Source organism: Oncorhynchus keta, chromosome 28 (assembly GCF_023373465.1).
Source record: "Oncorhynchus keta strain PuntledgeMale-10-30-2019 chromosome 28, Oket_V2, whole genome shotgun sequence".
NCBI classification, from domain to species: Eukaryota; Metazoa; Chordata; class Actinopteri; order Salmoniformes; family Salmonidae; genus Oncorhynchus; species Oncorhynchus keta.
In genome coordinates, this window is record NC_068448.1 from 38,965,462 (window position 1) to 38,989,351 (window position 23,890).

General features: G+C 44.0%; 1 protein-coding gene across 3 annotated transcripts in view; it reads right to left on the minus strand.

The window, feature by feature from the left end:
• Positions 1 to 23,890, minus strand: part of LOC118361295 (nucleolar protein 4-like) — a 161,904-nt gene that overhangs the window by 68,403 nt on the left and 69,611 nt on the right. For all 3 annotated transcript variants that reach the window (XM_052482976.1, XM_052482975.1, XM_052482974.1), the window contains exon 4: positions 7,500 to 7,609. In XM_052482976.1, coding sequence (XP_052338936.1) covers positions 7,500 to 7,609 — 110 coding nt within the window. The remainder of the gene's footprint in view (positions 1 to 7,499; positions 7,610 to 23,890) is intronic.

Below are 23,890 nucleotides of genomic sequence, written 5' to 3' on the forward strand. Positions count from 1 at the left end.
ATCCTACCCTGCCTTTCTAAGGTCTTCGAATGCCAAGTTAACAAACAGATTACGGACCATTTCGAATCCCACCGTACCTTCTCCGCTATGCAATCTGGTTTCAGAGCTGGTTATGGGTGCACCTCAGCCACACTCAAGGTCCCCTATGATATCATAACCGCCATCGATAAGAGACATTACTGTGCAGCCGTATTCATCGACCTGGACAAGGCTTTCGACTCTGTCAATCACCACATTCTTATTGGCAGACTCAACAGCCTTGGTTTATCAAATGATTGCCTTGCCTGGTTTACCAACTACTTCTCTGATAGAGTTCAGTGTGTCAAATCGGAGGACCTGTTGTCCGGACCTCTGGCAGTCTCTATGGGGGTGCCACGGTTCAATTCTCTGGCCGACTCCCTTCTCTGTATACATCAATGATGTCGCTCTTGCTGCTGGTGATTCTCTGATCCACCTCTACGCAGACGACACCATTCTGTATACTTCTGGCCCTTCGTTGGACACTGTTAACTAACCTCCAGACGAGCTTCAATGCCATACAACACTCCTTCCGTGGCCTCCAACTGCTCTTAAATGCAAGTAAAACTAAATGCATGCTCTTCAACCGATCGCTGCCCGCACCTGCCCGCCCATCCAGCATCACTACTCTGGACGGCTCTGACTTAGAATATGTGGGTAACTACAAATACCTAGGTGTCTGGCTGGACTGTAAACTCTCCTTCCAGACTCACATTAAGCATCTCCAATCCAAAATTACATCTAGAATTGGCTTCCTATTTCGCAACAAAGGATCCTTCACTCATGCTGCCAATCATACCCTCGTAAAACTGACCATCCTACCGATCCTCGACTTCGGCGATGTAATTTATAAAATAGCCTCCAACACTCTACTCAACAAATTGGATGCAGTCTATCACAGTGCCATCCGTTTTGTCACCAAAGCCCCATATACTACCCACCACTGCGATCTGTACGCTCTCGTTGGCTGGCCCTCGCTTCACTCTCGTCTCCAAACCCACTGGCTCCAGGTCATCTACAAGTCTCTGCTAGGTAAAGCCATGCCTTATCTCAGCTCACTGGTCACCATAGCAGCACCTATTCGTAGCACGCGCTCCAACAGGTATATCTCACTGGTCACCCCCAAAGCCAATTCATCCTTTGGCCGCTTTTCCTTCCAGTTCTCTGCTGCCAATGACTGGAACGAACTGAAAAAAATCACTGAAGCAGGAGATTCCCATCTCCCTCACTAACTTTAAGCACCAGCTGTCAGAGCAGCTCACAGATCACTGCACCTGTACATAGCCCATCTGTAAACAGCCCATCCAACTACCTCATCCCCATACTGTATTTATTTATTTTTCTTGCTCCTTTGCAACCCAGTATCTCTACTTGCACATTCATCTTCTGCACTTCTACCATTCCAGTGTTTAATTGCTATATTGTAATTACTTCGCCACAATGGCCTATTTATTGCCTTAACTCCCTTATCTGACCTCATTTAAACTCACTGTATATAGACTTTTCTTCTACTTTGTGTTTTTCTACTGTATTATCGACTGTATGTTTTGTTTATTCCATGTGTAACTCTGTGTTGTTGTATGTGTCGAACTGCTATGCTTTATCTTGGCCAGGTCGCAGTTGCAAATGAGAACTTGTTCTCAACTAGCCTGCCTGATTAAATAAAGGTGAAATACATAAAATAAAAAACCATTACCCCAGCCTGAGGCCCTGAGCGCTCTGGAGCAGGTTTTCATCAAGAATCTCTCTGTACTTTGCTCTGTTCATCTTTGCCTCAATCCTGACTAGCCTTCCAGTCCCTGTCGCTGAAAAACATCCCCACAGCATGATGCTGCCACCACCATGCTTCACCCTAGGGATGGTTCCAGGCTTCCTCCAGATGTGAGACGATTGGCCGTTCAGGCCAAAGAGTTCAATCTAGGTTTCATCAGACCAGAGAATCTTGTTTCTCGTGGTCTGAGAGTCTTTGGGTGCCTTTTGGCAAACTCAGAGTGGGCTGTCATATGCCTTTTACTGAGGAGTGGCTTCCGTCTTGCCACTCTACCATAAAGGCCTGATTGGTGGAGTACTGCAGAGATGGTTGTCCTTCTGGAAGGTTATGGAGGCCACTGTGTACTTGGGGACATTCTAAGCTGCAGACATTTTTTGGTATCCTTCCCCAGATCTGTGCCTCGACACAATCCTGTCTCGGAGGTCTACGGACAATTCCTTCGACCTCATGGCTTGGTTTTTGCTCTGACATGCACCGTCAACTGTGGGACCTTATATAGACAGGTGTGTGCCTTTCCAAATCATGTCCAATCAATTGAATATACCACAGGTGGACTCCAATCAAGTTGTAGAAACATCAAGGATGATCAATGGAAACAGGATACACCTGAGCTCAATTTCAAGTCTCATCGCAAAGTGTCTGAATACTTAAGGTATTTTGATATTTAATTGTTTATAAATTTGCAAACATTTATAAAAATCTGTTTTTGCTTTGTCATTATGGGGTATTGTGTGTAAATTGCTGAGTTTTTTATTTGTATTTAATCCATTTTAGAATAAGGCTGTATGTAACATAACAAAATGTGGAAAGGGTCTGAATACTTCCCGAAGGCACTGTATATACAGGGAGTACCAGTACCAGATCAATGTGCAGGGGTATGAGGTATTTGAGGTAGATATGTACATGAAAGCAGGGTAAAGTGACTAAGCATCAGGATATATAATAATAAGTAAAGAAAAGAGTAGCAGCAGCATATGATTAGTGTAAAAGTGCGTGTGTATGTGCGTGCGTGTGTTTGTGTTGGTATGTGTGTTTGTGTTGTTGGTATGCATGTGTGTTATGTGTGTGCTTGTGTGTGTTATGTGTGTGCTTGCGTATTGCATGTGAAGGTGTGTGGGTTTTGTGTGAGTGTTAGTGTGTATATATAGTAGGTGCTGAGATACTATTTATTTTCTCAGAAAATGCTATTCAGGTCATTGGTATATTGACAAAAGTTCAAGGTCCTAGTGATTGAACATAATTCAGTAGGTCCCATATATTACTTACATATTCATGTGTAAAATGCTGAAATACTTTTCTGCCTTATAATAAGCATTTGTGCCAAATAGAGCTGCACATTGCCGTAGTTTTTAGCGTGTGTTCATAGTGTACATACTATACATTACTGTATTTGAATTGTGTACATTCTGCTTCCATATTTGTTGTCATTATTTTCTGTTTATTTTCTGACTGTATATTCTGTTTATTGTAGAAGCACCATTTCACAAAGTCAATTCCTGTATGCAAATCTATTTGGCGAATAAAGGTGATTCTGATTCTTGACTGAAATTGGTTCAGTGGACAAGTAGAGGGCTGAGGGAACATAGTGTTGAGGGACTGTAGTACTGAGGGACTGTAGTACTGAGGGAACATAGTACTGAGGGAACATAGCGTTGAGGGACTGTAGTACTGAGGGAACATAGCGTTGAGGGACTGTAGTACTGAGGGAACATAGTACTGAGGGAACATAGCGTTGAGGGACTGTAGTACTGAGGGAACATATTAGTGCTGAGGGAACATGCCGTTTCATCAGTATCTCAAAGTATCCACTTATAAGACAGACAGATAGCTAGCTATCTATTTAGCTACGCAGCAAGCTAATTTACCAGAGATGCAAAACGTTAGGCTAACTGTCAAATGTTGGCAAGCTAACGCTCCTCCCTAACGTTACCTCCATTCACTTACCGTAAATACCGTGGCTCGGCTACTTTGAAGCGATAATAATGTGACAGAGCTTGCAAACGTACCCCAGATATAAATGCAAAAGCTGACAGGTATTAACGTTTGAATGTTTAGCCTTTTTTTAAAGTAGCGAGCTAGGTCTTTTGGGGTAACGGCTCGCTGGCCATCAGGGGGAACCGTCCAAGGAAAGTGTTACCATAGTAACATTGAACCTCGAAAATGAACTTCTATATGTCACATTATTTCAAACCTCTCAGGGTGAAATTATAATAGCTACAATGTATCCTGCCCGGGCTTGCACATTTTTCAGCGGCCAGGTAACTAGGAAGATATAATATACAAAGCAAATTGCTGTACAGTATTATTCTGAAGTGATTACTGATGGACACGCGATTGTATTTTGTGGTGCGGGATTGTACTGTGCAATGCGGGATGTGTGCGGTGCGGAGCAGGATTGTACTGTAGAGAATTGTGCTGCTTGGTCATTCTGCATCCCACAGAGAACAATGTGACATACAGAATGGCCTGCGACGATACACACTATACGTAAATATTCACTTTTAACAGTATGCTGTTGCTGCATAGCGAACACCTAAAGAACATGATGAATTATCACTAGGACAATTTATAAAACGCTATTATGTTAATTCATCAAATAAATCAGCGCATATTGTTTAATTGGATAATAAGGATGGCTAATAACACATGTATGTGCGATGTTAGATGTCAGGTGCAGTACCTTCTTGGAATAAATGTTTGATATGTATATTATATTTGAATGGTAGGCTATTATACTACATGTTAAGTTGTGAGAGAATCGAATAGATTGTTCACTTCTACAGCACACTATTCGCTATAATACATGCATTGATAGAAAATATAGCCTAGGGCTTATCGAAAGGCTAAAAGGCCTAAGGCTATTATAGAAAACTAATTGTATGAAGCATTTTTATCAGCTATTAATTGTTTTGAAATTATTATATATTTGCGTAAGAATAAAGAGAAAAGTGGAGGTGTAATTGCCACAACATTGTTTCCCACAGCTGGCGAAAATATCTTCTCCATAGCGCACAGCTCAGCAGATGAAAATAACAACACAACCATATCATGTGAAAGAAATGCTTACCTTCACTTCTGATGGTGAATTTTCAAGTGTGAATGTCAAACCCCTCTATAATTGCCTCCCCCTTGCCGGTCTCTTTATTCGCTACTAATTCTAAAGACAATGTCCTGCTATGGGAGCAAGTACAGGACCCTCCGAGACTCGCACTGGCAACCAGCCCCAAAGACGGAGGCGTGGCGGCGATAACTGACGTCACACCTTGTGCAAAAGATGGACTGCTATACAGTGGGTTGACTAAATCCATTTAAATTGCCATTGGCTTCTTTAGACAGGCTTTTACTACCGTCCCTCTGCCTTTCCCATCTCCCCTCTTCCCTTTGTTAATTCCCAGAACATTGCTTTCTTTCTCTACAAATGCCCATACCGGACTTTTCATGCTACATTTTCACTCTCACTTTTTCGTTGACAGGAAAGTAAAATTAAAATGTAAACGTGGATTAATAATTTACTTAGCTAAAGAGTAGGCCTGTTAGTCCGGCAGCCTTTGGGCAGTATATAAAAAAACAATCATAAATGGAATAACTGGTTAAACCTTTGGAAATCTTTTCACAATCTCTAAATACTGATACAGGGTTATAATAAATAGGCTTGATGATTTAACTTGCTTTTGAATTAAGCATTACCACAGAAATATGTAATTGGTATATCAAAATAACAAAATCTGTTTACAAATAAGTGAGCGATCCACAAAGTATCAATAGCCTACAGTAGCATACAGTGCACACAACGGAGGCATTTATTAAAGAAACGTCTATGCCTTAAGATTTGACCACACAATAGTAATCTTTCATTCGAAATGATTTTTTAGTAATGGAGTACAAAGGTCTAAAAAAAGTCTAACTTTTAAAAAGATTTATACCCTATCCACGTGAGTCCGTTTACAGGGAGTCAACAGATGCTTTGTGTGTCAATAAACTGCATTTACGCCCTCTGAGGCAGATTTATAGGGAACTTCTGCCACCTACAGGCGAAACGTGGAAAGTGTATGTCTAAACAAAACACCATTTCACCACGAAGAGCAAGAGATTTGTCTGGATCCAATGTGGTAACTGTTTTAATACGTGAACCAGTAACACAAACAGTAAATATTGATGAGTGTAGTCCTTTGAAATGGTCCATAGGTCGGCAGGCAGTGTTTAGAGCGTTGGGCCAGTAGCCGAAAGGTTGCTAGATCGAATCCCCGAGCTGACAAGGTAAAAATGTGTTGTTCTGCCCCTGAACCAGGCAGTTAACCCACTGTTCCTAGGCCATTGTTGTAAATAAGAATTTGTTCTTAACTGACTTGCCTGGTTAAATAAAAAAGGTCAGCACCAGGTGCATCTTCAATCCCTGTCGTTATAGTGACCAAGACAATACATTGATTCTGAGCTGCGTTCTCCCCTCTATAAAACTCATATTGGTTAGAAAGAGAAGATCTACATTGACCATATGTGTGCCTGTCTTTTTCAATATGCAAATGACACCTGTTTGATCTTATAAAATGGACTGCTTTTTATTCATCATCGTGTAACTCCTCATTTTATAAACTAGTCTTTTTTTTTAATAAAACATTTTTTTTAGGGGGTGGATCATCTTTAATATTGAGGATAGTTTGTCACGTCCATCGGTGTAATTGTCTGCATCATAAAACTACAAGCTAGTCTTTACTTTAACGGGTATCTTATGTGGTGTCTTCCTTTAGCCCTCTAGTAATTATAGCCTACCTACCCCCACCTTTATGCCTCCCCTGCCACATCAAGGAAATAAATTAGTTTTCTCAAGAGAAGACAGAATAAATGGGAAAAGGGCCCATAATGGATAATGAACCACCCCTCTTTAATTCTCTCCCCACTGTCACACCTCCCCCTCCTCTCTTCCCCTCCCATCATGGTGCGGGCAGAGCCACCGCCCAGTGTCTACAGGAAGCATGCTTGGTAATTTCCTCCTTTATTGAATTGGGCTGGACATGCGTGTCCTGATGGGGTCGTTCTCTCTCTCTCTCTCTCTCTCTCTCTCTCTCTCTCTCTCTCTCTCTCTCTCTCTCTCTCTCTCTCTCTCTCTCTCTCTCTCTCTCTCTCTCTCTCTCTCTCTCTCTCTCGTCATTGTTCCTCAATTCAGTCTCTGCTGAAAATCTCCAGCTAAAGGCCACATCAGCTCTATAGAGTGGTCACTAGTTGGTACAGGCCTAACCCTAACCACACTGCTAACCCTAACGATATTGACAATTTTGATATTGAAGCTGGCCCATCCAAAGGAAATTGCTTAGTTCTGCCTCCAGGAACAGATTCATGACAAACTTTTCTCACACCTCAGTTAATTAGTCTGACGCTTAGAGGCTTTGTTAATTGGAATGAGCTGAACCCCATTCCCTCCTTGGTTATCATACCAGACACACACACACACACACACACACACACACACACATATATTTTCACAAGCACGCACACACACTTTCCTATTTGTGCTTGATTGGCAGTCCTGAATGATTCTGTCTATGCTCTTATACAGATAGCCAACCTGGCATTGGGGATGGAAGATAGGGGGCTGTCGAGGGAGGGGGTAGTGTGTGTGTGTGGCACACAGAGAGCCTGATAGAAAGGACTGTGAAGACGGCCACTTCCATCCAACCCTCACCTATTCTGGACAACATAATGTACAGGCTCTTACCTGCTCATTTGTACTCATGTACTGAAGCTTCATCTGCTTCAGATAGGTGGTGGTGAGCGGCATGTTGTAGTCGATGAGATCTGGCACCAGTGATGTCGGTCTGTCATTCTCTGTGAAGATTAAACACACACAAAGTATTATGATTCTCAATCTCCCATAACTCAACATTACTTTCATAACCCTGGTTCTCTGATAATGTGAGTGAGACGTATACATATGGGGACTCGATGGAGGGCACGATCACTACGAAGAACCAATCACACAATGTCTGTCGGAGACAAACAGGTCGAGTGGCGAATGAGGTGAGACGCAACTCTCCCGTCCTCAGAGAGTGGCTCTTGCGGACCAGGGTTCCGAAAAAATGACCTTGAGTTCTCTTTCAAATACTCTTTTTTTAAATGTATCACATAAGGAAATATGGCTAACTCCCATATTGCAGACATGCTCTCCGAAGCCAGGGTAGTCCCAACAGAATCATCCCTAAACCCGTCAGGTAGTTAATTCTTGCACAGCATCCAGCCAAACTGACACGATGCTGTACAATTTTCTTTATTTGAACCATTGGTTTTTGATTGGACACCCTACACATACTGTCCTCAGTGTCGTAGTACCGACTTTCCCACTGAAATCATCCTCTTTCGTCTCGAATCCAAAGGACATAAAACAATAGAGGTAAGATAAATATCGATTTATGAGACATGGCATGTAGAATTTTCATATTTTAGTATACGATTTGATAATAATGTGACATTTCTTTTATTTTTTGAAGAATTCTCACAAAAACAAGAGTATCTTGGTGAAATGTCAACGCAGCTGAGTGTACTGCAGAGAGTAGCAGCAGCAGTAGAACAGGGTGGGGGGCAATGCAAATGGTCTGGGTAGCCATTTGATTAGCTGGTCAGAGTCTTATGGCTTGGGGGTAGAAGCTGTTTAGAAGCCTCTTGGACCGAGACTTGGAGCTCCAGTACAGAGATATCTGGGTTTGTAGCATACTCTGTTTCACGGAAACATGGCTAGCGAAGGACATGCTGTCGGAGTCCATACAGCCAATGGAATTCTCAGTGCATCGCACCGACAGGAATAACATCTCTCTGGTAACATCTCTCTGGAAGAAAGGCGGGGATGTATGTTTCATGATTAACAACTCATGGTGTAATTGTAATAACATGCAGGAACTCAAGTCCTTTTGTTCACCTAGAATTCCTCACAATCAAATGCTGACTGTATTATCTCTCAAGAGAACTCTCCTCGGTTATCGTCACAGCATGTATATCCGCCCGCAAGAGGATACCAAGGCAGCCATCAAGGAACTTCACTGGACATTATGCAAACTAAAAACCATATATCCTGAGGCTGCATTTATTGTAGCTGGAGATTTTAGCAAAGCTCATTTGAGAAAAAGGCTACCTAAATTCTATCAGCATATCGATTGTTGTACACGAGCGAGTAACATGCTCGACCACTGCTACTCTAACTTCCGCGATGCATACAAGGCCCTCCTCCACCTTCCTTTCAGAAAATCTGACCATGTCTCCATCTTGTTGGTCCCCTACTATAGACAGAAACTAAAACAGGAAGCGCCCGTGCTCAGGTCTATCCAACACTGCTCTGACCAATTGGATTCCACGCTTCAAGATTGCTTCAATGACGTGGACTGGGATATGTTCTGGGTAGCCTCAGATAATAACGGTATACGCTGACTCAGTGAGCGAGTTTATAAGTAAGTGTATAGGAGATGTTGTACCCACTGTGACTATTAAAACCTTCCCTAACCAGAACCTGTGGATTGATGGCAGCATTCGCGCAAAGTTGAAAGAATGTACCATCGCATTCAATCATGGCAAGGCGACTGGAAACATAACTGTATACAAACAGTGTTGTTATTCCCTCCGCAAGGCAATCAAACAAGCAGTGTCAGCATAAAGACAAAGTGGAGTCACAATTCAATGGCTCCAACACGAGACATACAGTGCCTTGCGAAAGTATTCGGCCCCCTTGAACTTTGCGACATTTCAGGCTTCAAACATAAAGATATAAAACTGTATTTTTTTGTGAAGAATCAACAACAAGTGGGACACAATCATGAAGTGGAACGACATTTATTGATATCTCAAACTTTTTTAACAAATAAAAAATTGGGCGTGCAAAATTATTCAGCCCCCTTAAGTTAATACTTTGTAGCGCCACCTTTTGCTGCGATTACAGCTGTAAGTCGCTTGGGGTACGTCTCTATCAGTTTTCCACATCAAGAGACTGACATTTTTTCCCATTCCTCCTTGCAAAACAGCTCGAGCTCAGTGAGGTTGGATGGAGAGCATTTGTGAACAGCAGTTTTCAGTTCTTTCCACATTTACATTTACATTTAAGTCATTTAGCAGACGCTCTTATCCAGAGCGACTTACAAACAGATTCTCGATTGGATTCAGGTCTGGACTTTGACTTGGCCATTCTAACACCTGGATATGTTTATTTTTGAACCATTCCATTGTAGATTTTGCTTTATGTTTTGGATCATTGTCTTGTTGGAAGACAAACCTCCGTCCCAGTCTCAGGTCTTTTGCAGACTCCATCAGGTTTTCTTCCAGAATGGTCCTGTATTTGGCTCCATCCATCTTCCCATCAATTTTAACCATCTTCCCTGTCCCTGATGAAGAAAAGCAGGCCCAAACCATGTTGCTGCCACCACCATGTTTGACAGTGGGGATGGTGTGTTCAGGGTGATGCGCTGTGTTGCTTTTACGCCAAACAAAACATTTTGCATTGTTGCCAAAAAGTTCAATTTTGGTTTCATCTGACCAGAGCACCTTCTTCCACATGTTTGGTGTGTCTCCCAGGTGGCTTGTGGCAAACTTTAAATGACACTTTTTATGGATATCTTTAAGAAATGGCTTTCTTCTTGCCACTCTTCCATAAAGGCCAGATTTGTGCAATATACGACTGATTGTTGTCCTATGGACAGAGTCTCCCACCTCAGCTGTAGATCTCTGCAGTTCATCCAGAGGGCCTCTTGGCTGCATCTCTGATCAGTCTTCTCCTTGTATGAGCTGAAAGTTTAGAGGGACGGCCAGGTCTTGGTAGATTTGCAGAGGTCTGATACTCCTTCCATTTCAATATTATCGCTTGCACAGTGCTCCTTGGGATGTTTAAAGCTTGGGAAATATTTTTGTATCCAAATCCGGTTTTAAAATTCTTCACAACAGTATCTCGGACCTGCCTGGTGTGTTCCTTGTTCTTCATGATGCTCTCTGCACTTTTAACGGACCTTTGAGACTATCACAGTGCAGGTGCATTTATACGGAGACTTGATTACACACAGGTGGATTGTATTTATCATCATTAGTCATTTAGGTCAACATTGGATCATTAAGAGATCCTCACTGAACTTCTGGAGAGAGTTTGCTGCACTGAAAGTAAAGGGGCTGAATAATTTTGCACACCCAATTTATCAGTTTTTGATTTGTTAAAAAAGTTGGAAATATCCAATAAATGTCGTTCCATTTCATTATTGTGTCCCACTTGTTGTTGATTCTACACAAAAAAATACAGTTTTATATCTTTATGTTTGAAGCCTGAAATGTGGCAAAAGGTCGCAAAGTTCAAGGGGGCCGAATACTTTCGCAAGGCACTGTATGTGGCATGGGTCTACAGACAATCATAGATTACAAAAATAAATTTAGCCCCGTCGCGGACATCAACGTCTTGCTTCCAGACAAATTAAACAACTTCTTTGCGCGCTTTGAGGACAATACAGTGCCACTGACGCGGCCTGCTACCAAAAGACTGTGGGCTATCCTTCGCCATGGCCGACGTGAGTAAAACCCTCGCAAGGCTGCTGGCCCAGACGGCATCCCTAGCTGCGTCTTCAGAGCATGTGCAGACCAGCTGGCTCGTGTGTTTACGGACATATTCAATCAATTTCTATCCCAGTCTACTGTCCCCACATGCTTCAAGATGGCCATCATTGTTCCTGTTCCCAAGAAAGCTAAGGTAAATTAACTAAATAACTATCGCCCCTTAGCACTCACTTCTGTCACCATGAAGTGCTTTGAGAGACTAGTCAAGGATCATATCACCTCAACCCTACCTGTCACCCTAGACTCACTTCAATTTGCTTACCGCCCCAATAGGTCCACAGACAATCCAATCGCCATCACACTGCACACTGCCCTATCCCATCTGGACAAGAGGAATACCTATGTAAGAATGCTGTTTATTGACTACAGCTCAGCATTCACCACCATAGTACCCTCCAAACTCATCATTAAGCTTGAGACCTGGGGTCTCGACCCTGCCCTGTGCAACTGGGTCCTGGACTTCCTGACGGGCTGCCCCCAGGTGGTGAAGGTAGGAAACAACATCTCCACTCCGCTGATCCTCAACTCTGGGGCCCCACAAAGGTGTGTTCTTAGCCCCCTCCTGTACTCCTTGTTCATCCACGACTGCCTGGTCATGCACGCCTCCAACAAAATCATCAAGTTTGCAGACGATACAACAGGGGTAGGCTTGATTACCAACGACAACGAGACTGCCTACAGGGAGGAGATGAGGGCCCTGGGAGTGTGGTGTCAGGAAAATAACCTCTCATTCAATGTCAGCAAAACAAAAGAGATGATCGTGGACTTCAGGAAACAGCAAAGGGAGCACCCCCTCTATCCACATCAACGGGATAGCAGTGGAGAAGGTGGAACGTTTTAAGTTCCTCTGTGTTCATATCACCGACAAACTGAAAAGGTCCATGCACACGGACAGTGTGGTGAAGAAGGCGCAACAGCGCCTCTTCAACCTCAGGAGGCTAAAAAAATGTGGCTTGTCACAAAGCCGTACCTGTCTTTTACAGGTGCATAATTGAGAGCATCCTGTCGAGCTGTATCACCGCCTGGTACGGCAACAACACCGCCCACAACCACCAGGCTCTCCAGAGGGTGGTGCGATCTGCGGCTCGGGGGCAAACTACCTGTGCTCCAGGACACCTACAACACCCAATGTCACAGGAAGGCAAAAAAGATCATCAAGGACAATAACCACCCGAGCCACTGTCTGTTCACCCCGTTTCCATCCAGAAGGTGAGATCAGTACAGGTGCATCAAAGCTGGGACAGAGAGATAGAAGCTGTTTTTCAATCGCAAGGCCATCCAGTTGTTAAACAGCCACCACTAGCATGGAAACAGCCTACCTACAGACTTGATATCATTGGCCACTTTAATAAATGGAACACTAGTCACTTCAATAATGCCACTTTAAGAATGTTTACATATCTCGCATTACTCATCTCATACGTATATAATGTACTGTATCCTTCAATATCTATTCTATCTATTGCATCTTAGCCGCTCTGTCACTGCTCATCTATATATTTTATACTTATATATTCTTATCCCATTCCTTTACTAGATTGTGTGTATTAGGTTTTGTTGTGGAATTCTTAGATATTACCTGTTAGATACTGCTGCACTGTAGGATCTAGAAGCATAAGCATTTCTCTACACTTGCAATAACATCTGCTAACCATGTGTATGTGACCAATACAATTTTGATTTGATGCTCTCGATGGTGCAGCTATAAAACCTTTTGAGGATCTGAGGACCCATGCCAAATCTTTTCAGTCTCCTGAGGGGGAATATGTTTTGTCGTGCTCTCTTCACGACTGTCTTGGTGTGCTTGGACCATGTTAGTTTGATGGTGATGTGGATGCCATGGAACTTGAAGCTCTCAACCTGCTCCACTACAGCCCTGTCAATGAGAATGTGGGCGTGCTCGGTCCTCATTTTCCTGTAGTCCACCATCATCTCCTTTGTCTTGATCACATTGAGGGAGACGTTGTTGTCCTTGTGTCATCAGTAAACTTAATGATGGTGTTGGAGTCGTGCCTGGCCGTGCAGTCATGAGTGAACAGGGAGTACAGGAGGGGACTGAGCACGCACCCCTGAGGGGCCCCCGTGTTGAGGATCAGGGTGGCGGATGTGTTGTTACCTACCCTTACCACCTGGGGTGGTGGTAAGTCCAGGATCCAGTTGCAGAGGGAGGTGTTTAGTCCCAGGGTCCTTAGCTTAGTGATGAGCTTTGAGGACATTATGGTTTTGAACACTGGGCTGTAGTCAATGAATAGCATTGTCACATAAGTTTTCCTTTTGTCCAGTTGTGAAAAGGCAGTGTGGAGTACAATAGAGATTGCATCATCTGTTGATCTGTTGGTGCAGTATGCAAATTGGAGTGGGTCTAGGGTTTCTGGGATAATGGTGTTGATGTGAGCCATGACCAGCTTTTCAAAGCTCGAAACCTTAGATATCGTGCACCAGAAACCAGAAAATACATAGTCCGCCGCCCTTTGTCTTGCCAGATGCCACTGTTCCATCCTGCCAGTGCAGCGTATAACCAGCCAGCTGTATGTTGATAGTGTCGTCGTTCAGCAACGACTCCATGAAGCATAAGATTTTACATAAGTACATAAATTACAAACAAAAAAACACAATCGGTTTTGCGCACGTAAAACATCTGCCTTCTTCTCCGGCGAGATTTTACCATAGAGGGCACGACAAAACCTACCCCCCCTCAGGAGACTGAAAAGATTTGGCATCGGTCCTCAGATCCTCAAATGGTTTTACAGCTGCACCATCGAGAGCATCCTGACTGGATGCATCACTGCCTGGTTTGGTAACTGTAACGATTCTCGTCTGATGAGGAATATGAAGGATCGGACCAAAATGCAGAGTGGTACGTGTCCATGTTAACTTTATTCATCTGAACACAAAATAACAAAGGTGAAACAACGAAAAAACGAAACAGTCCTATCAGGTGACAAAACACAAAACAGGAAACAACTACCCACAAACAGAGGTGGGAACAGGCTACCTAAGTATGGTTCTCAATCAGAGACAATGATAGACAGCTGCCTCTGATTGGGAACCATACCAGGCCAAACACAGAAATACAAAACATAGAACAAAAACATAGAATGCCCACCCCAACTCACGCCCTGACCAAACCAAAAATAGAGAAGGCCCTAAGAATTGTCAGACTCCAGCCACACTAGTCATAGACTGTTCTCTCTGCTACTGCACGGCAAGTGCATTTGATTTGATTTGATTTGAAGTGCTACCGGAGAGCCAAGTCTAGGTCCAAGAGGCTTCTAAACAGCTTCTACCCCCAGGCCATAAGACTCCTGAATACCTCATCAAATGGCTACCCAGACTATTTACATCCCCCCTCTTTTACACCGCTGCTACTCTCTGTTGTTGTCATCTATGCATAGTCACTTTAATAACTCTACCTATGTACATATTACCTCAACTAACCGGTGCCCCCCCGCACATTGACTCTGTACCGGTACCCCCCTGTATATAGTCTCGCTATTGTTATTTTACTGCTGCTCTTTAATTACTTGTTACTTTTATTTCTTATTCTTATCCGTAATTTTTAAAACTGCATTGTTGGTTAAGGGCTCGTAAGTAAGCATTTCACTGTAAGGTTGTATTGGGAGCATGTGACAAATAAAATGTGATTTGATTTCCAAATCCCCTCCAGAATTATAATTCGGTGGCGGATTCCTTTACCAGAACACAGCCGGCTTCCTGCAGACATAGTGTCGGTATCTGCTGAGACACAGAGGTAAACAGAAGACGTTATATAAAACGTGGTTTGTTTGAGAATAATAAATGGTTAACTGGTTAACGTCGTCATTTATATATTATGTGTATCATCTCCATGTGCATAGAGCAAAGTAAGGGCTAACGTGCAGAACATGAAAAAGGACATTCGTTAGGCAGGGGTCTTTACTGTGCGTTCTGGCGGTGCGGCCCGTCACAGCCATCAACCCCAGAGACCTCCTGTGTGCGGGCAGAATACTTTTGTAAAAATAAGAATCCTGCAGGTCGACTGAAGTGAACCAGTCACCTCGATGAATAGACCGAGAGAGCACGTTCAAAGCAAACTTTCACAGATAGCCAGGTCCAGAATGGGGCTTATCCCTCCCACCATTTTTGGGAACCAGGAAGTAACCGGAATGACTCCAGAATGGCTCTCTTCTGCTGGTATTGTTCTGATTGCTCCCTTGAGCAATAGATAGATTTCCTGCTCTAGTATGGGAGCTGAGTCGCCACTCCTTCTTGCAGTCTGTACACCTTTGTAACTGTGAACAAGACCCAGGGTCGGGCTGCGCATGTGCGCCAGTTCCCTGCTCTTGCAGCGAGTCACCCACAAGTCAGATGACAGTCACCCGCCAGTGGTGCCAGAGGGACCTCTGGCAGCGTTTAATGGTGAGTTGCCCCTTTGTTGATTTTTTTCTCTGTGCCATTGGCAAGACACTTTGATGCGACAAATACTTTTTTACTGGAAGGGGCGGAGTCAAAACACTGTGGTTTAGAGACAGTGCTTGGTGGCAACTGACATTTTGTCTTCCTGCCCCGGCTAATTGAACGAGAGCCGGGAGGAGAGCTTTGGTACTGAGGGCACTTGGGGGTAAAGTGAAGCTCCATCCATCTTCACTGTGAGCGGATACGTTGAAATGAGCCGCTGCAAAAGGCGAAGGGTTGTAGGATCACATATTTACCTTTCCCCCATTGTGATGGGGTGGGAGTCGGTGCTCCACCCGAGAGGGGACAGGACATGGTGTGGACTGATGGCTGCCCCTCTCTGTCCCCAGGGGAATCAGTTGGGCAGGGCTTAGATGCGGCTGCGGTGAACGGCCCCTCCCCCCACTTCTGGCCTCTGAGAGCTTCAGGAGCTGTATTGATTCTTCCTCAAGCTCAAGAAAGAGAGACGAGAATGACCAGAGGATGGGAGAGTGGCGCCTTCATTAAATAGTACCCGCAAAACATTAGTCTCAACGTCAACAGTGAAGAGGCGACTCCGGGATGCTGGCCTTCTAGGCAGAGTTCCTCTGTCCAGTGTCTGTGTTCTTTTGCCCATCTTAATCTTTTCTTTTTATTGGCCAGTCTGAGACATGGCGTTTTCTTTGCAACTCTTCCTAGAAGGCCAGCATCTCGGAGTCGCTTCTTCACTGTTGACGTTGAGACTGGTGTTTTGCGGGTACTATTTAATGAAGCTGCCAGTTGAGGACTTGTGAGGCATCTGTTTCTCAAACTAGACACTCTAATGTACTTGTCTTCTTGCTCAGTTGTGCACCGGGGCCTCCCACTTCTCTTTATATTCTAGTTAGTGCCAGTTTGAGCTGTTCAGTGAAGGGAGTAGTACACAGCGTTGTACGAGATCTTTAGTTTTTTGACAATTTCTTGCATGGAATAGCCTTCATTTCTCAGAACAAGAATACACTGACGAGTTTCAAAGAAAGTTCTTTGTTTCAGGCCATTTTGAGCCTGTAATCGAACCCACAAATGCTGATGCTCCAGATACTCAACTAGTCTAAAGAAGGCCCGTTTTATTGCTTCTTTAATCAGAACAATAGTTTTCAGCTGTGCTAACAAAGTTGCAAAATTGTTTTCGAAATTAGCCTTTTAAAATTATAAACTTGGATTAGCTAACACAACGTGCCATGTGAACACAGGAGTGATGGTTGCTGATAATGGGCCTCTGTACGCCGATATAGATAGTCCATAAAGAATCCGCCGTTTCTAGCTACAATAGTCACTTACAACATTAAGAATGTCTACACCGTATTTCTGATCAATTTGATGTTATTTTAATGGACACATTTTCTTTGTTGCTTTTCTTTCAAAAACAAGGACATTTCTAAGTGACCCCAACCAAACCTTTGAAAGGTAGTGTATGTATACCAGCAGTTCATTTATAAAGACTCTACAAAAATGTATATGATATAGCAAAATAACTGCAAACTCTTGATAACTGAACTGGTATCCTCTCCTGTACTGCACTGACATTATCCCTCAAGTGCAGGCAATGGTCCGTCTTCCTTACTGGGTCCTCCTCTCCAAGGATCATATCAACACGAATCAATCAGCGTTATCAAACAACTTATTACCTACTGGGACTGTACATACACACGTGCACACACACACATACACACACTATCAATCAGTAATTGATGATGGCGCTCCTGTCTATTTACTGCAGAAGTATTGATCGTCTACCTTGTATTTCCACCCTTCAGGACTCCGGACCTGAGAACCTTGTCCCTTTAGTAGGTCAGCAGATAAATTGAAATGACAGAGATGAGACACGCTGGCTAAGGAATTGAGTTCAGCATAAGGAAGGGAGTGAGATCGTCACAGGACCAGCGACCTTGGCTTGTATTAATCTCGCGTCTCAGATTAGGAGTGCTGATCTAGGATCAGGCCCCCCCTCTGTCCATGTCATTTTATTCATCATGATCGAAAAGGCAAAAAGACCTAGATCAGCACTCCTTACTCCCAAGGATTCATGAATATGGGCCCAAATCTTCACCTCCTTCACACCCGCTCCTACTGCATCGCCTATACAGCATGACGAAGGTTGAAGAGACGACGGATGAAAGACCTGACGCGAAAGACTGCCTGAAGTCAATTAAAAATAGCCCTGGCATACAGCAATGAGTTGCATTCAATAATTCAGCACTGAACTTTCGTGCGAGTGTTTGGTTGGAGGGGTTGGAGGGATGAGGGGTCAGGGTGGGAAGAGGAGGACCCCCACGGGACAGGAAGCCAATTAGCTGCTCTCTTTATGAGCGACACCCAGCGTTAATGATCATCGTTGACACAACACTGACAGATTGGGCCTGGGAGCATTTCTCTCACTGGGTTGTGTGTGTGGGATGGAGATGAAGACGGGGGGGTAATGTTAATTGGCATGGTTTACTTTACACACTACCCATGTAATATGTAAGGGCCCTCCATATATAAAGTTATGACAGCCCCTCTGTCAATATGGGAGGGCCCCTGAATATAGACAAATAAAATATGTATGAAATAGCAGGGCAGCTATTGAATATTTCTCTCCATTTTTCGGACTCTCCTCACCTTTTCCTTTATTTCTGCCCCATCTTTTTGTCCTACTCCAGATGTATCTCCATTTCCCATCTTAACCCCGCTAGTCTCTCTCTCTCTCTACTACCCGCTCCACCCTCCGGTCGCTCTCACTGTAGAAAAGAGCTTGTTTCCTAGCCATTTCCTTTGTTAAAAGCCCCCTAATTGGGCTAATTGCAGTGTGTTAGGAACGATACAGGACACTCCAATGACTAATTTGAATAGGGCTGGGGGGGGGTAGTGTAGGGAGGGGGTGGGAGATGGGGGGATGGGTTGCCTTTAGGGTGGCAACAGCCAACAGCAGGAGAAGGAGGAGAAGAGGGCGCAAAGCAGCTCTCAAAACCGTTTTTGTCACAACTGCTATGAAAATCCCTTCCTTCTTCCATGGTAATATGCGCTTGCAGTAACAGCAGGCTTACAGACAATGTCAGTAACAGAAGGCTTACAGACAGTCTCAGTAACAGAAGGCTTTACAGACAGTCTCAGTAACAGAAGGCTTTACAGACAGTCTCAGTAACAGAAGGCTTTACAGACAGTCTCAGTAACAGAAGGCTTACAGACAGTCTCAGTAAACAGAAGGCTTACAGACAGTCACAGTAACAGCAGGCTTACAGACAGTCACAGTAACAGAAGGCTTACAGACAGTCTCAGTAACAGCAAGCTTACAGACAGTCTTAGTAACAGAAGGCTTACAGACAGTCTCAGTAACAGAAGGCTTTACAGACAGTCTCAGTAACAGAAGGCTTACAGACAGTGTCAGTAAACAGAAGGCTTACAGACAGTCACAGTAACAGCAGGCTTACAGAAAGTCACAGTAACAGAAGGCTTACAGACAGTCTCAGTAACAGCAGGCTTACAGACAGTCTCAGTAACAGCAGGCTTACAGACAGTCTTAGTAACAGAAGGCTTACAGACAGTCTCAGTAACAGAAGGCTTTACAGACAGTCTCAGTAACAGAAGGCTTTACAGACAGTCTCAGTAACAGCAGGCTTACAGACAGTCACAGTAACAGAAGGCTTACAGACAGTCACAGTAACAGCAGGCTTACAGACAGTGTCAGTAACAGAAGGCTTACAGACAGTCTCAGTAACAGAAGGCTTACAGACAATGTCAGTAACAGAAGGCTTTACAGACAGTCTCAGTAACAGCAGGCTTACAGACAGTCTTAGTAACAGAAGGCTTACAGACAATGTCAGTAACAGAAGGCTTACAGACAGTCTCAGTAACAGAATGCTTTACAGACAGTCTCAGTAACAGAAGGCTTTACAGACAGTCTCAGTAACAGAAGGCTTGCAGACAGTCTCAGTAACAGAAGGCTTACAGACAGTCTCAGTAACAGAAGGCTTACAGACAGTCTCAGTAACAGAAGGCTTTACAGACAGTCACAGTAACAGCAGGCTTACAGACAGTCTCAGTAACAGAAGGCTTTACAGACAGTGTCAGTAACAGAAGGCTTACAGACAGTCACAGTAACAGAAGGCTTTACAGACAGTGTCAGTAACAGAAGGCTTACAGACAGTCTCCGTAACAGAAGGCTTTACAGACAGTCTCAGTAACAGAAGGCTTTACAGACAGTCTCAGTAACAGAAGGCTTACAGACAGTCTCAGTAACAGAAGGCTTACAACAGACAGTGTCAGTAACAGAAGGCTTACAGACAGTCACAGTAACAGAAGGCTTTACAGACAGTCTCAGTAACAGAAGGCTTACAGACAGTCTCAGTAACAGAAGGCTTACAGACAGTCTCAGTAACAGCAGGCTTACAGACAGTCTCAGTAACAGAAGGCTTACAGACAGTCTCAGTAACAGCAGGCTTACAGACAGTCTCAGTAACAGAAGGCTTTACAGACAGTCTCAGTAACAGAAGGCTTTACAGACAGTGTCAGTAACAGAAGGCTTACAGACAGTCACAGTAACAGAAGGCTTTACAGACAGTGTCAGTAACAGAAGGCTTACAGACAGTCTCCGTAACAGAAGGCTTTACAGACAGTCTCAGTAACAGAAGGCTTTACAGACAGTCTCAGTAACAGAAGGCTTACAGACAGTCACAGTAACAGAAGGCTTACAGACAGTCACAGTAACAGAAGGCTTACAGACAGTCTCAGTAACAGCAGACTTACAGACAGTCTCAGTAACAGCAGGCTTACAGACAGTCTCAGTAACAGAAGGCTTACAGACAGTCACAGTAACAGAAGGCTTACAGACAGTCTCAGTAACAGCAGACTTACAGACAGTCACAGTAACAGAAGGCTTACAGGCAGTCTCCGTAACAGAAGGCTTACAGACAGTCTCAGTAACAGCAGGCTTACAGACAGTCACAGTAACAGAAGGCTTACAGACAGTCACAGTAACAGCAGGCTTACAGACAGTCACAGTAACAGAAGGCTTACAGACAGTCTCAGTAACAGCAGGCTTACAGACAGTCTCAGTAACAGAAGGCTTACAGACAGTCACAGTAACAGAAGGCTTACAGACAGTCTCCGTAACAGCAGGCTTACAGACAGTCTCAGTAACAGAAGGCTTTACAGACAGTCTCAGTAACAGAAGGCTTACAGACAGTGTCAGTAACAGAAGGCTTACAGACAGTCACAGTAACAGAAGGCTTTACAGACAGTCTCAGTAACAGAAGGCTTACAGACAGTCTCAGTAACAGCAGGCTTACAGACAGTCTCAGTAACAGAAGGCTTTACAGACAGTCTCAGTAACAGAAGGCTTACAGACAGTCTCAGTAACAGAAGGTTTTACAGACAGTCTCAGTAACAGAGGGCTTTACAGACAGTCTCAGTAACAGAAGGCTTACAGACAGTGTCAGTAACAGAAGGCTTACAGACAGTCTCAGTAACAGAAGGCTTTACAGACAGTCTCAGTAACAGAAGGCTTACAGACAGTCTCAGTAACAGAAGGCTTTACAGACAGTGTCAGTAACAGACGGCTTACAGACAGTCTCAGTAACAGAAGGCTTTACAGACAGTCTCAGTAACAGAAGGCTTGCAGACAGTCTCAGTAACAGAAGGCTTACAGACAGTCTCAGTAACAGAAGGCTTACAGACAGTCACAGTAACAGCAGGCTTACAGACAGTCTCAGTAACAGCAGGCTTACAGACAGTCACAGTAACAGCAGGCTTGCAGACAGTCTCAGTAACAGAAGGCTTACAGACAGTCACAGTAACAGCAGGCTTACAGACAGTCTCAGTAACAGAAGGCTTGCAGACAGTCTCAGTAACAGAAGGCTTACAGACAGTCTCAGTAACAGAAGGCTTACAGACAGTCACAGTAACAGCAGGCTTACAGACAGTCTCAGTAACAGAAGGCTTTACAGACAGTCTCAGTAACAGAAGGCTTTACTGACAGTCTCAGTAACAGAAGTCTTTACAGACAGTCTCAGTAACAGAAGGCTTACAGACAGTCTCAGTAACAGAAGGCTTACAGACCGTCTCAGTAACAGCAGGCTTACAGACAGTCACAGTAACAGAAGGCTTTACAGACAGTCTCAGTAACAGAAGGCTTTACAGACAGTCTCAGTAACAGAAGGCTTTACAGACAGTCACAGTAACAGAAGGCTTACAGACAGTCACAGTAACAGCAGGCTTACAGACAGTGTCAGTAACAGAAGGCTTACAGACAGTCTCAGTAACAGAAGGCTTACAGACAGTCGCAGTAACAGCAGGCTTTACAGACAGTCTCAGTAACAGCAGGCTTACAGACAGTCTTAGTAACAGAAGGCTTACAGACAATGTCAGTAACAGAAGGCTTACAGACAGTCTCAGTAACAGAAGGCTTTACAGACAGTCTCAGTAACAGAAGGCTTTACAGACAGTCTCAGTAACAGAAGGCTTACAGACAGTCTCAGTAACAGAAGGCTTACAGACAGTCTCAGTAACAGCAGGCTTACAGACAGTCTCAGTAACAGAAGTCTTTACAGACAGTCTCAGTAACAGAAGGCTTACAGACAGTCTCAGTAACAGAAGGCTTACAGACCGTCTCAGTAACAGCAGGCTTACAGACAGTCTCAGTAACAGAAGGCTTTACAGACAGTCTCAGTAACAGAAGGCTTTACAGACAGTCTCAGTAACAGAAGGCTTACAGACAGTCACAGTAACAGAAGGCTTACAGACAGTCACAGTAACAGCAGGCTTACAGACAGTGTCAGTAACAGAAGGCTTACAGACAGTCTCAGTAACAGAAGGCTTACAGACAGTCGCAGTAACAGCAGGCTTTACAGACAGTCTCAGTAACAGCAGGCTTACAGACAGTCTTAGTAACAGAAGGCTTACAGACAATGTCAGTAACAGAAGGCTTACAGACAGTCTCAGTAACAGAAGGCTTTACAGACAGTCTCAGTAACAGAAGGCTTTACAGACAGTCTCAGTAACAGAAGGCTTACAGACAGTCTCAGTAACAGAAGGCTTACAGACAGTCTCAGTAACAGCAGGCTTACAGACAGTCTCAGTAACAGAAGGCTTTACAGACAGTCTCAGTAACAGAAGGCTTACAGACAGTCTCAGTAACAGAAGGCTTTACAGACAGTCTCAGTAACAGAAGGCTTTACAGACAGTCTCAGTAACAGAAGGCTTACAGACAGTGTCAGTAACAGAAGGCTTACAGACAGTCTCAGTAACAGAAGGCTTTACAGACAGTCTCAGTAACAGAAGGCTTGCAGACAGTCTCAGTAACAGAAGGCTTTACAGACAGTCTCAGTAACCGAAGGCTTACAGACAGTCTCAGTAACAGAAGGCTTACAGACAGTCTCAGTAACAGAAGGCTTACAGACAGTGTCAGTAACAGACGGCTTACAGACAGTCTCAGTAACAGAAGGCTTTACAGACAGTCTCAGTAACAGAAGGCTTACAGACAGTCTCAGTAACAGAAGGCTTTACAGACAGTGTCAGTAACAGACGGCTTACAGACAGTCTCAGTAACAGAAGGCTTACAGACAGTCTCAGTAACAGAAGGCTTTACAGACAGTCTCAGTAACAGAAGGCTTGCAGACAGTCTCAGTAACAGAAGGCTTACAGACAGTCTCAGTAACAGCAGGCTTACAGACAGTCTCAGTAACAGAAGGCTTACAGACAGTCACAGTAACAGCAGGCTTACAGACAGTCTCAGTAACAGCAGGCTTACAGACAGTCACAGTAACAGCAGGCTTGCAGACAGTCTCAGTAACAGAAGGCTTACAGACAGTCACAGTAACAGCAGGCTTACAGACAGTCTCAGTAACAGAAGGCTTGCAGACAGTCTCAGTAACAGAAGGCTTACAGACAGTCTCAGTAACAGAAGGCTTACAGACAGTCACAGTAACAGCAGGCTTACAGACAGTCTCAGTAACAGAAGGCTTTACAGACAGTCTCAGTAACAGAAGGCTTACAGACAGTCTCAGTAGTAACAGAAGGCTTACAGACAGTCTCAGTAACAGAAGGCTTACAGACAGTCTCAGTAGTAACAGAAGGCTTACAGACAGTCTCAGTAGTAACAGAAGGCTT